The 14,047-nt window shown below is 35.7% G+C and overlaps 3 protein-coding genes across 4 annotated transcripts; all 3 read right to left on the bottom strand.

Moving 5' to 3' along the window:
• Positions 1-277: 277 nt before the first annotated feature.
• On the bottom strand, positions 278-2,896 carry LOC127801801 (anaphase-promoting complex subunit 13). 2 transcript variants are annotated; one of them, XM_052337209.1, is made up of 4 exons: positions 2,843-2,896; positions 2,386-2,493; positions 1,562-1,615; positions 278-576 (listed from the first exon to the last, which is right to left on the bottom strand). In XM_052337209.1, the coding sequence occupies exons 2-4, from the start codon at positions 2,462-2,464 to the stop codon at positions 515-517; spliced, it is 195 nt and encodes a 64-aa protein (XP_052193169.1). In that variant the 5' UTR covers positions 2,465-2,493; positions 2,843-2,896; the 3' UTR covers positions 278-514. The 2 variants fall into 2 exon arrangements, with proteins under 2 accessions (XP_052193169.1, XP_052193170.1); XM_052337210.1 differs by lacking the exon at positions 2,843-2,896 and adding an exon at positions 2,751-2,795.
• A 1,084-nt stretch (positions 2,897-3,980) lies between these two features.
• LOC127801800 (pentatricopeptide repeat-containing protein At4g38150-like) lies at positions 3,981-5,261 on the bottom strand. The gene has a single exon (XM_052337208.1). It carries the CDS (start codon positions 5,174-5,176, stop codon positions 4,256-4,258), a length of 921 nt encoding a protein of 306 aa, XP_052193168.1. The 5' UTR covers positions 5,177-5,261; the 3' UTR covers positions 3,981-4,255.
• A 532-nt stretch (positions 5,262-5,793) lies between these two features.
• LOC127801798 (uncharacterized) lies at positions 5,794-11,910 on the bottom strand. The gene is given in 9 exon segments (XM_052337207.1): positions 5,794-6,573; positions 6,682-6,915; positions 8,478-8,651; positions 8,653-8,764; positions 9,155-9,304; positions 10,160-10,233; positions 11,186-11,398; positions 11,491-11,596; positions 11,745-11,910. Coding segments are annotated over 7 exon segments (1,257 nt in total). The 5' UTR covers positions 11,333-11,398; positions 11,491-11,596; positions 11,745-11,910; the 3' UTR covers positions 5,794-6,207.
• Positions 11,911-14,047: the final 2,137 nt, after the last annotated feature.

Genomic DNA, 14,047 nt, shown 5'->3' with positions numbered 1-14,047 from the left:
AACAAAGCATAGCAAATTCACAATAGCAAACAGTAAGTATATGAGCCAGAAATTTGAATTCCTAAAGGGAAGTTAGTCATTATGTATTACGTTCTAGTAGGTTTCTGTAGAAACTAAGTAAAGCTAGATTACATATCCTTGTATGGGTAACTCCACAAGAACAAAAAATATTTTTCACCGAAATGACTCACAATCTTGGATTCTACCATCTTAAATTTCTCATGCATTAGAACCACCCTGTTTAATAGCATTTTCCTCCTTATAACTACAAGCATCATGAACCAAAAATCTAATCTTCCAGAGTTAAAGATGGCATTCAAACTGGAGAAACTAGTTCTGTTATAGTCAATCATAACAAGCAGGATACACTCGAGCCCAACAGCCAAATTGGGCCAAAACCAAAAAAGGAAGAATGCAACTACTACATCCGATTAAAGCGTGCACGTATTATCAAGATCCATATCATATGGTCAAGCCCTTTTTGGTTACTACTAGAATTCAAGCCCGCTGAGTCTCATTGAGTTCCCAAAGCAAGATCATGCCAAGTATTTGCATCAGCTTGTTGATTTTCCACATCTGTAACAAAGCATAGCAAATTCACAATAAGAAACAGTAAGTATGAGCCAGAAATTTGAATTCCCAAAGGAAAGTTAGTCATTATCTATTATGTTCTAGTAGGTTTCTGGAGAAACTAAGCAAAGCTAGATCACAAATCCTTGTGTGGGTAACTCCATAAGAACATAAAATATTTTTCTTTTTAAATTTCTTGTGCAGTAGAACCACCCTTTTTTAATAGCATTTTTCTTCTTATAATTACAAGCACCATGAACAGAAAATCTGATCTTATAGAGTTAATTGTCAATATTTTCCTGCGGATACCAACCACTTAATGGAAGAGACAAACTTGTAAGTCAAAAGATCTAGCTCTATCTAGAAAAAAGAAAAAGATCTAGCTCAGCAATCCATTTGCAATAATTCCACAAAATTGAGATTCTTTATAAAACATTCTGAATTAGCTTGAAATTTCAATTCAGACACTGAAAAGGTTGTAGAAATACAGAAAAGGCTAGAGATGTATAGAGAAGCAGAACAGGTTGGGTCTAAACAACTATCACAAAATTTATTTTGAGCAATGACTTGTAGTATAAAAAAAGTTAATAATAATCTTTATCTTTCTATAATTAATAATGGGCTAGATCTCAAGAACCCATCCAAAAATTACCATGGTTTCCTATCTTTGTGTTCCAAAAATCTTTAGTTGAGAGCTTCAGTTAACATGTTTTAGTTCAAGCAAACAGGCCAGACTATTTCACACAAAAGTAGAACAACACAACGTTTATAAATAACCCTTAGAACCTTAAAATCCATTTTTCAGGGATCTTAAAGAGAGTCAGTTAGTTCTATTGTTCAAATACATCGTCAATACTTAGTAGATAAAAAAAGGAAGACAATCAAACACCAGAAAGAGGTCAATATGACCTGGGCAGCTGAATAATGAAGACCAACAATTTTCCAAATGCTAATCAAACTAACACAAGCGGTCATGCCACGAAATACATACTAGAGTCTTCAGTGTCATCAGCTCGAGAAACATTCACTTCTGGCAACTGGAGATCTGCAATAGTATAATCAAAATAAATTCAACAATTTGGTCAATGATATCACAGAAAAAAAAAAAAAGATGTTACACATTTTGAAGCACTATATATATATATATATTGTTGGAATACTTCTAATAAAAAATAACATATTGTAGTAAACTAAAACAGTAGTAGCCACATATATGCAACCACATATTAATTGGCTATTTAATCCTTGTATGTATTATATACAATTCATTTTACATTATGGCTTATATATTTTTAATATAAATACTATTACACATCAAATATGGACATGTTTATACAACACAAAAAAAAAAAAGAATCAGAACTTTGTTTTACTAGGTCGGGTCAACTAGATGAGTTCTACCTTTCCAACCATCTTTATCCATGGCTACATTTTTACCATGTTTTCTTCAGCCTTCTTTTACCTCTTCCACATATATGTTTATTCTACAAAATTTGTTTTCCCCCTATTATTCTTAAGCTTAACCATACCATACACAATCTTTATGAGTTGTTATGGTGCATAAATGCTAAAACCTCAAGCCTATATAAAGTCTTCTTACTAACATGCTACACTCTATTGCACTGAAAATCAATCCGCAGGGGTGTAAATCATCTTAACGAGAGTGACATTGTCCGAGCCTGGAGCAAACCAACACTTCACGCACAGAAATGCTGGGGGCAGGCAATAAGATCTTTAATTTTCAACTTTGTATGCTATAGTTTTAGCTTGCAGCAATGCATTCAAAATAGGGAAGCAAGAATAGGTAATTGGTACCATCATGTGGAAGAGTGTCCCGCATCCATTCCTCATCCACAATGTCTATGAGAATGCCCAAGCTCAGTTTCTCCGCCATGGCCAATTCCTATTCTGGTTAGTATCCTTCTGCGGTCAAAGATCACATAAATATGGAAAAAGTGTAAGAAACAAGAATGAAAGGTATTCAAGAACCGGGTTCTTCCCAATACTGATTTAAAAAAAATCTCCTAACTAGCCCTGTGTGATCAAGATCAAGATTGCAGTATCGTGGTTAGGTTAGCCCAGATGAAGGGCCAAAAAAGCCTAATTACGACAATCGAACCACAAAATACACAAGGAAACTTGAAAAAAAAAAAGCATTGTTAACCCAGAGACAGACGTACCCATCACCACGAAAAGGACAGAAGAGACATTGAGAACAAGCAGGGAATCAAACGAAGCACAGAAGCTTCGGGAGAGAGAGAGAGAGAGTTACCTGCCGAGGGTTTGAGTGGATTGCGAAGGAGCCTGGGAATTGGTTGATTTCTACTGCAACCTCCTTATATATTATTATTATTATTATTATTTTAAATTACACTAACACCCATGAGTTAGGAAAAATTCAAGGGCTGCCCCATCAATTTTGAAAATTGCATTGATCATCTCAGCCATTGAAGATTATAAAATAACTATTTTAACCTTTCTCTCTCTTCTTAATAATAATAAAAAAAAAAAAAACATGCCAACATTGGGGAAAAAAAACAAGTTGTTATAGCTAAAGTAAAACGGGACGAGTCATTTTAGGCATTATATAAAATTTAATGAGTTGTGTTGAATTTCAAACCTCAAGGAAAATAGTTATAAATTAATTTTGAAAGTTATGAATTATAACAATTCAAATTTCAATTGAACTTTAAAAAATTAAAAATTGTATTGTTAACTAGGTGACTTTCTTAATATAATATGATTAATTAACATAACGAAATTGTGATTAATATAATAGGATTTATAAACATGTTAATAAATACAATAAAATTGTTCTAGATAATTATTTCAAAGTTTTAAATCTTTTGGAGTGGTGTAAACTATTCATCGCACATTTTTTAAAACTTAGGATATTGCGAAGTCATGAGTTCGATTCTATCTTCATGTGAGAATACACAATTGACTTTGTCTATTCGAATTCAAAAAGCCAAACCTTTAAGTTTTGACTTATGACGAACTTGTTTTTTCACCTAAAACATAAAACAGGCGAATTATGAATTTTAAAGAGGATGAGATAAGCCAAGCTGAACACTAACTATGATCGAGAGATCCATTGAGTTTCTCACATTATTAAAAATATATATATATTTCAAAACTTTTAATTATGACACAATTGTTAAAATGCCTTAACTATCACCATCAATAATGGTTTCTTGTTTTCTTGCAAATTTGACATCTTGATTTAATCTTATGTTTCTTTAATATCAATGGACATCCCATGCTTATTTCAAACTATACAAGTAACTCATTATTTTATATAAATATTTTTTTTCACGAGTCACTAAATTTTATCTCGTCCATCGTCTCAATCTATTTGTCATATTTTTTATACTAAATATTATCCCATTTAACATTTAATAAGGGTCATATGAAATTATGAATCTCTTTCTCCATAACTTCTAAGTAAAATTGTCGAACAAATTGTTTTGTTCATATTGCACAAACTTACTATCCTTTTAAAAGGAAATTGATACTTAAGACTTGCAAAATATTGTACCAAGAAGTTTAGAGGTGGAGGAGACTTCGAATGGTAGTTACCAACAAAAGCTCGAGCGAGCGAGTTCGCGTAGGGCAATTGACAGTGAAAAGTTGATTTGACTTACTAGCCATTCCATTGAATTGATAGAAAGCAAATGAAGCGAGTCTACTTGCCGAAGAGTATATCCATGACAGTCCGAAACGCCGGGCCTCGCCGGTCCCGGAGAACCTCCCTGGCCGCCTTCTGGTCTGGCGAAAACCCGCGAGCCTTCATCTCTCCCAGAAACTCTCTCCCCTCCTCCGCCTTCATCTGCCGCGCAAACGCCTCGAACACCTCCACGTAAGTCCCCGCATTGGGCTTCATCCCCTTCGCCATCATCTCCAGCACGTACTTCTTCGCCTCCTCTACCATCTGCCAGTCCTCCGATCCCGCTAGCCCCTTGATCAGCACGGAGTAGGTATACGCGTTCGGCAACACGCCGGACGCCAGCATCCGGCGGTACACCTTGAGGGCTTCCTTGGGCTGCCCGGCGCCGGCGTAGGCCTCGATGACGGCGGTGTGGGCCACCACGTCGGGCATGTGACCCTTGTCCTTGATCTGGCTGAAGAGCTCCAGAGCTTCGTGGGTCAGGCCGTCCTTAGACAATCCGTCGAACATCTTGACGGCATTGTTGAAGAGCCCCCCGGTTCGGATTTTGTGGAACACTTCCTGCAAGTTCTTGGGGTTGTCCGGCTCTTCTATGGCGGGTTTCTTGCTGAAAGGGTCGTACGGCGGGGGTAGCTTGCTCTTGTCGATCTGCTTGGTGGGTGTGGTCTGGCTGGCCGTTTCGTCGTCGGAGTTGGAGTCGGAGTCCGGCGAGGAGAAGTTGACCAGTTTGGGGTTTCGACCAGTAGATTGGGCTGTTTTGTTGTTGCTACAGAAGGGTCTTGTGGGAAGCTTTGAAAATGGCAAGAATGATTGATGAAGAGTGAATGTGATGATAGTGGAAGGAGGGAAAGGTGCAAGAAATAGGGGTGAAGCGCGGAAGAGACGGCCACGGAGTAAGAGAGAAGAATGAAATCCAGCGGCGATTAGTCGAGAAGCCATTGATGTAGCCACTAGCCAGAGTGTAACCCAGAAAAGCGAAAGAGACGAAGACGAGACAATGCCAACCAGAAGCCCCGGCAGGGAGAAGACGATATATATATATATATATAAATGTATATAGGTAATTTTATTTTTTAATTTTTTAAAAATAACTACTAATTTATATAAAAAAATATTATTATTTCTCAAAAAACAATTAAAGTGTCAAATTTTAAAATATAAAAATATTAAGAGCTAGTTGCGGAGAATATTTTTTATTTTTCATCTTTAATTTTTGTTTTTATTTTTTATAAAAAAATTAAAAAAAATAAAAAAAGGTGTTAATTTTGTATTAAATATGAAATTATTTTTAAACTTAAAAAAGAAAAAAAGATATGTAGCGATTCTAAGTTGGGGCTGTTTAGTAAAAAATCATATTTTTCTTTAAAAACAAGTGAAAAAATGCGGTTAAAATTTACAAAAGAAACAACAATTTCCAAAGTCCAATACAAATTTTGCAAAAACAGAAAGTTTGTTTTCTATTATCTAATTTAGAAAGAAAAAATCGTTTTACAATTTCCAATTTTCTATCTATGCATAGATATTTTGACATTTTGCATTGATATAACACACCATACAATACATCAATGCAATATATTGTCATATTGATGAAGAAGAGTGTGGCACTTAATAATGCAATCTTTCTCAAGTTCATAGTTACAACAGAACACACATAAAGCAGCCAGATACTGAACGTGCCTCTCCTCATGTTCATAACAAACAAGAAGTCAGTGCTAGTAGTGTCCAGGTAGATGAAAATGGCGGCGGCAAAAGCCTATTTTTCAAGTGTAATGTGAATCACACAGCATGAAAATCGGGGGGGAAGATCTGCCTACATGTACAAAGCCTAACATGGCAACTTCAGTGTCAAGAGCTGGGAGCTTCCCTACATACACAAGTTGAAGAAACCGAGACCAATTACAGGCAAACAACCAGAAAAAACTATGTGTCTTTTGAGTCCACATATTAAGACTACTACTCTTTGGACACCGTCATCTGGGTCCAATTTTGTTAGCTGCAGGGACCTTTGAAGGGTAACTAGACAGGTCGATGTCAATGAGCGACAGATCGTAGGGCACAGTGGGAGAATTCGAGACATCCATGAGCAAGGAAGAGTTCATTGCCTCAGAATTTTTAGTGTCTTCTGATATAGCTAAGTTTTGGGGAGTACTGCTACCTGAAGAAGAGATACTGACTAGCTGTACATCGTCCGACTTGTTGCCAAACAAATGCTTGTTCTTTCTGACAACATCCATCTCCGGACCAGTTGGAACAAAGGTCCTTGATCGATACTTCCTTGGACCCTCTTCACCCTCGCTATGGTTGTAAAGCACATAGTCATGGTAAGTAGGAGCGAACTGCATTGAGAAAAGATCAATTGCCAAGGGGTGGCAAAAAGTAAAAGGAGGTTTAATCCAGTAAGCAGCCTATGAGTAGAGAGAAACTAAACAAGTTGCAGGACTCACCTGGTGCACTGTATCATGGTAAAAGTCGTTTAACTTCAATGCATGTGCAAGGCTTGCTGTGAACCCACGAGAGGCTCCAATATTAGCACCAGCATATTCCTTGTAGGGAAATGCATAAAGGTGGCCAACAGCTGCAATGAGCATCTCTAAGCAAACGATAAAATTCTGAAATTCAGCAGCATCCTCAGCATCTTTTATGAATCCAGATTTTGCAGCAAGAAAAACGAGAACACCCTAACAAAGGAGGACACTGAGAACCATACTGGAAATCCAACAAACCCAACATATTAAACAAAAAGATCAAACAGGACATGAACACAGAGATCAGATTTTTTATGCACACCCTACAGACCACCATGCACGGTCCATTATCTGTTTATACCTATTCCCATTACCAAAAATGGGAATCCATAGTTAGTCTGTAACCACATTTTGAACATACCCCAGGGAATGCATAATTTCTAGAGTTAAAGATAAAACTTCAAATGTGCGAACGAATCCAGGTTTATCCAGAATTTCCAAAAGTTCTAAGCAGTTTTACTGCTAAATGATCAAGTGCCAGTGGCTTTGTCAGAGTAGCAATTTTGTCCTGGTTTCAAATCTAGAGATACAAAAATTTATATAAAGGGAGATAAAAATCAAACCATTTTAACATTGATTTTTATTCTTTTTGAGTATTCCCTTAAAAGAAAAATTCAATGTGATCTCTTAATCCTTGGGTTCTTCTTCATTTTTCTTTATGTGGAAACCATTGTAATAAATATGAATGACAAGTTGCCAACTGAGGGGGATCCAACTTTGTACATCAGTTGTACCCCAGAGAAAATAGACAAACCCAGAACAAAAAGATGATAAAAACAAAAAGGGACAGATATTTTTAATTCATAATGTCCCTGGTCTCAACTCAACAGACCACCATGGTGGAAGGTTTAACCCATAGGCGTTCAGGGAATAGAAAGACAATTGATGACCTTTCAATAACTTTGATAGGTGGAGGAGATGTTACCACAATGGTGAAAACCAGCAGTCAGGTAATTGGCAAAAGCTTGGTGGATGTTTGTAGTGATGAAAGGTGTATGACTGACACTGAAGCAAATGGTGGACAAAGAAAAGGCTCTAGCCATGAAAAACAATAGGATAAAAGTACAACATGGATGTGGCTAGTGTAATAGATTTCTAGGGATGTAATAGTGCTGTTTCTTCTAGTTGTTGAATCTCTCTTTGATTAATCAATGCGGGATATTTCAAATCCTCCTTACTAATAGAACCCAAATGAGCTTTTGGACTGATAAGAAGATCCATTCAATTGGCTAGAAACTTGAACAACAAGATATTCTTACAAAACTAAATGGTTAATTAAAAATGAGATAGCTATAACAGCAGCCAAATAAGGAATAAGTGTCACTTAGAAAAAAGAAGAATAAAATGTAATCTTTAAAGAAAACTAGAGACAATAAATATCCATCAGTTCACTCTTTCTTTTCCCTGCACAAAAATAAATGCACTCTCCTTTTTAGGCCCCTTCTCATGATGCGCCAACTCACTAAATTTGAAAATAGATAAATTTAACTTCCACCATTCTTCTAACTTCCCAATCCTTCCCATGTTTTTGTGATTCCTATTTGCTCTCATTACTCTCCAACAAATGACACCAAAATTACTCCTCCAACAGAGCATTCTCACATACACCAATTTTCACCTCTAGTAAATAAGAAAGCATCATTCAGAATTTGAATTCATAAATTGTTGAAACTTATTTATTTTAAAAATATTGAAAAGATGAGACAAGATCCTACCTGCCAATACGTCAGGAAAACAACGGACTTGATTATTATGAACTTTGGAACTGGATTGAATGGCTGAAGCAAATCTCTGCAAGCTACATAAAACAAGGCCAGTGCATAGAGTGCCAATGAATATGATATGGTATAGATGATTGTCAGATAAAGATATGACTGGTCTGGACTGAAAATTTCCATCATGATATTTCCCTTTCGCATAAAGTATTAACGTGACTGCTACTAAAATGGGCTTGAGTATTACAAACTGCAAACATCCTTGCTTGCATCTCCGAATAAACCGCCTGCACAGCTTTAACAGTTTCAGAAGTGATTGATAACACATAAAAAGCAAGGGGAAAGATACTCAAATGATGGATCATATTAAAATAAATGGCAGAAAATCATCCTCATGTCTCTCAAATCCTATACCAATCCTTTCAATCATCCCAAATATTTCAAGAATATCACCAGGAATCCACTAAGGAGTGGGGAGAGAAGTGCAAATAAAGTCAGGCTCAAAAAAAAATAACAAACTCATGATTCCAATCAAAATTATTTAAACTCGGGTAATTTATAATTTGCACTATAGATTCCAGTATTTCCAAATTTCAGTAACCCCCAAAATCTCCACGATCCTGTGGTTGACACAATAAACTAAAAAGTATATGGAACTTGATTTGGAAATTACTCACCCATCCAATGGAATGGGAGGAAAGCAACATGTCATCAAACACCAGTTTGGCTTCAGAACCCGCCCACTTAAACTTAATACAACGGCTCCTGGGCCACCCACCCAAGCCAAGCACAATGATAAGAAATTGTAAATCACCCATGCTTCATATCTGAAACAATATATAAAAAAATCAGGATCCTATGCTAGAGCTATATAATAGCTCTTAGAATAAACAAACTTGAAAACAGATGTAAACCTCAGCCAAATCCAATGATGACATACTAAGCTACTAATCAGAACATATACAATAGATTGGACAACTTTGTATAGAAATGCAAGAACCCGAAGACACCATAATGGAATGGGAAGGCCAAATATAAGTAACCAACATAAAGTCCTTATAAAATTTAGAAAAGACAAGGAAACAAACAGAAATATTTTCAGATCCTATCATTTAAATGGTGCAATTACTGAGACACAGTGATGGTCTTCGTGATGGTATGATAAGTTACTTAAAGCATAAGCTGATTGACTACTAAGCTACTTAAAGCAAGTGCACTGCAATCCGTGCAATAGAATATATGCCTTCCTGCACATACACATACATACATGCCTGTGTGCGTATAAGACACTTGGGCATCCAAAATTACAAAGAACAAAAAAATTAGTACAGCATAAGATTCTTTAAGCTCTAAATGTTGTGTGAAAATCACTAATAAAATTTCAATCTAAAGAATGGATTTGGAGAGTTCTTTATGTGAACAATTGAGCTTAACTAGGTGCAGCTATCAGGTGTTAAGCTGTTAAACCAAAAAATAGAGATGAGATCATTTTCAATCAGCCCAGATATGACTTGTCTCATTCCTTCTCAACACAAAACACAACCATTTGCAGGTCAGTCCAGTGCTAGGATCTATATTAAGTCCACAAGACAAAAACTGGAAAAAAGAAGAATAAGATAATAACAAATAGAGACAGATAATAATAACTTTATTTTGAAGAAACATAAACACAAACTTCTTACATTTCTCGGATGGAATTAAAATAGATTGAACTCTCATTTAGGACGAGTGACAAGAATGACATCAATGCATAAACCTGTCAAAATGAAGAAGATTTATCATGGCAATAGCAAAGCAAATTCATAAAACAGAACATAAAATGAAATTCTTAGATTAAAGTGATGGATTTTTAGATTCAAGGAGAAAAATAAGAGATTTCCATTGAAGGGAAAAAAAACCAAGTGCATGAATGAGAGCTAGGAAATCCAGAAATGTCTAGTTATATTCCCCAGAGACTCAACAAGAAGATACTGGCATATCTTAAAAAACATTACCAATCTGGTACAACTAAACAACATGCACAAGAAAGAGTCCAATCTATATTCATTCGCAAACCAACACATCTAAATTAAATAAATTCAGTAACAAACATGAAAAAGTATAATGCACCAATAACATAAAATAGAAGGCATTTTATCTTGCAAAAGTGAATCCACTGATAAAACAAACAAGTAGAAGAATAAAAAATAAGCAGCACTATCAAAATGGAACACCAGGTACACCATCTTGAACTACAGACTTCTATGCTCGTGTTAAAAGGCAGCCAAAAACAACCTAAGAAATGCATTAGTTTCCTTTAGAGTCTTGTTTAACACAATCTGCTGGAAAACAGAACAGAAAGACTCATCAATGATGAAAAGGGGAAACTTCTAATACAAACACAATATGTTCCACCTCCAAATGGCTTAATAATAACCTTCTTCCCAAAATAAGAAACTGTACTAGAGGCTATTGCTCGGGTCTCTAGTTGACCAACATTTCTATACGCATAGTCAATACAAGTACCATTCCACCTTCATTTTCTCAAGCCCTGCTAGTCCAACACTAATTTCAACAAGTTGCACTTTCAATTGGCACATGATATATACGAAAATGGGTTATTTTCCATGGGACATGGCATAAAGTTCTAGAAAATCTTCAAAATGACAAAGAAACACAGCAACCAAACTTACTTATCCGAAAATGAGGAGTTGAGAAACAGAACTCACGGGAACCATAAATATGATGCGAACAATGTATCTCTGATAAGTGGGTTCGGTATAATTCAATAGGTGCCTGTAGATGTGGATAAGTGCCAAAGCAATGGCCCCGGCTGTGCAAGGTAATGCCACGAGGATATAGAATATAGGCGCCATTTGCCCCTAAAAGCCCCAGGACTGCAAATAGAATCTCATCCACCAAGCAACCGACTTCCTTCTCCCCTGCAGCTCAACCGTAATGCTAACAGTAAACAATACGCGTCTCTGTACTAACATACATAATTAAAAATGGAAAGAAGAAGACGAAAGCATACAAGCCTCGAAAATAAATTCTCGACTGCCAGGCTCTACCACGACAGAGTCGAGTTCCGAAGCGCGGTCTGGAAAATTGGAAACCCTAGCCCCCCAATTCGATATCACCTGAAGTTAAATCTTCACAAAACAGATACATCACCTGATCTTAAACCAAATTTTCTTGAAAACGAACGCTGCCCTAGCACGTATTGTAAGGATCTAGACTTGAATTTGGTCCTTGTGAACAGAAAAGTCGAGTTCAACGACAACTGACCTTGGGCAGCGAGATCGGAGGAGGGGAAGGGCTTGCCGGTGGCCGGAAATTGAGGCCAATGGCCAATTCTACTCGGAGAGTGCAAGAACCAACACAGATTGCTTGGTGCTTACGCGGCAGAGGAACACTGAATTGTTATCGCGGTCACAAGCAAATGATAAAGACTTGCCAGCGAAGGATGAGCTTAAATATATGCATATATATATATATATATATTTTCGGTTGCAAATAATAAAAAAATGTTCAATGTAGGTAAAGATTATAAACAATTTATATTTGCTGAGGGCTTATTATCCACTATACTACAAAATAAAAGTGTTTAATCGGACGTCCCGAGAATATAGGTTAAGTGGTTAAGGCATGATAAATTAAAATTTATATTAATAGGTCGTGAGTTTGATTCCTTATCATACGTAATAAGACATATTAATAGGTCGTGAGTTTGATTCCTTATCATACGTAATAAGACAAGACATCTACCTATGATTTATCTTTTCTATCGAAGTAGCGAGAAACCACACAAGAATAATAATCCTAATAATGTTTAATCGATCTAGATCGAATCCAGATTGAAGTTAATAAAATTTTTGAACCAAATAAGAATAGGGTTGAACAAATTCAATTTGATCCAATCTTATTAAATTTGTATATACATATATAACAATACAACGTATGTATTATTGTATGATAATACACATTGCTATATTTACAATAGTATATTGTGTAATATGTTATTTTTACAACTATATTTGCAAGTATTTATATGCCTAAATCTATATTTTTATCTATTTACTTTTATATTATTTTTATTTGACCATTTTGAATTTTTTGTTATTTTGATTACACTTCTTAATCTAATTTTTGAATCAATTTAACTCTTATATTTTGACTTCTTCTTTTTTTTATGTCAACTATAATTTTTTATTATTTCAATTACACCATTAGATCTATACTTTCAAATCAATTTAACCTTTATACCTTTATGTATATATAAATAAAATGACAAAGTACATGTTATATTTTATTTATGTAAAAATACATAATTAAATTGACTTGAAAATATAGATCTATGAGTATAATTAAAATAATAAAAAATTTAAATAATCATACGAAATAAACTTTTAAATATAGGAGTTAAATTGACTCGAAAATACAAGCTCAAGGATATAATCGAAATAACAAAAAATTTAAATAACTACAAACGAAAAATATAAGAGTACATAAACAAAAATATAAGTTTAAGTATTTACACACACATATATATTTATACAGTAGCTTATTCAATTTTTAGTTCAATTTTTGTCCATACTAAGTTTTTTGGTTTGATTTTTAATTTAGATCAAAATTTGAACACCTCAATGGGTAGGTATTTTATGCGATGTTATCCAATTTATTTTATACTCATTATATGTAATAAAATTATGCAAAGTATGTGAACCCATATAAGCTAGGGAGGTCTCCAAAAGGGTTAGCAATATCATGGATGATACTTGATCTAATTTTTCTTGTTCTTTTTTTAAATAAGTAGGATCATACATAAATAGATTGTTGTTTGAGTGTAATAATTATGTTATTATAACTCTATAGGTTAGGGTCGTTAGGCACTATAATATGACAATTATTTTTGGAATTCTTTGGGTACACACAATCACAAAACATTTAAGAAATCAAATCACATCTCTGTTAGGCTATTTCCAATACTATTAGTTTTCCCTCTCTAAATTAAAATTTTAATAAGGGAAACGGAACAAGCTACTCTAATGCAACTCGTCATTATTGATTTTGCTCGCCATCCAAATAGTGAAGCCCAAGTTATTTTCGTTGTCCACCATAGTCCTTGCCATCTTTTTCCACAATAATCATCGCTGCAACCATTGCCATCGTTGTTATCATCCAGGGTCGGACCTTTTCACGAGGCCCATGAAAATCTGGCTATATGGGGGCCCATAAATTAGAAACCTCTCTTTTGGTAAGGGCCCAGCCGCCCATGGTCTACCATTTGCCTTTGCAAACTTTGCGTTCTCCCTTGCCCTTCTCCCTTTCTCGCTCTCATTTTTGCTGCCCTATCTCGCTTTTGTTTTTACTACCCTATCTCGCTCTCTGTCACTCTCTCCGTCACCCTCACCATCGCCCTCGCTCTTGCCTTTTGCTGCTCCATCGCCCTTGGCCCTCGCCGGGCTAGCCTTCACTTTTTCACCAGACTCGCCTCTTGCTGTTGTGCTCTGTTGGCGATTGCTCGCCCTCGTGGCCTGTCACCGGTGGCTCGCTTACATTGCCTCGCTCTCCATCGCTCATTGCCTCAG

This window comes from Diospyros lotus, chromosome 5 (assembly GCF_014633365.1).
Source record: "Diospyros lotus cultivar Yz01 chromosome 5, ASM1463336v1, whole genome shotgun sequence".
NCBI lineage: Eukaryota > Viridiplantae > Streptophyta > Magnoliopsida > Ericales > Ebenaceae > Diospyros > Diospyros lotus.
This window is presented reverse-complemented; position numbering and strand designations above follow the sequence as displayed.

Coding starts and splice junctions, on each gene's coding strand:
- LOC127801801 (XM_052337209.1), bottom strand. CDS start 2,464: ATGGCGGAGAAACTGAGCTTGGGCATTCTCATAGACATTGTGGATGAG. Junction 1,616..2,385: donor GGACACTCTTCCACATGATG/GTACCAATTACC, acceptor ATACTATTGCAG/ATCTCCAGTTGCCAGAAGTG. Junction 577..1,561: donor TGATGACACTGAAGACTCTA/GTATGTATTTCG, acceptor GCTTTGTTACAG/ATGTGGAAAATCAACAAGCT.
- LOC127801800 (XM_052337208.1), bottom strand. CDS start 5,176: ATGGCTTCTCGACTAATCGCCGCTGGATTTCATTCTTCTCTCTTACTC.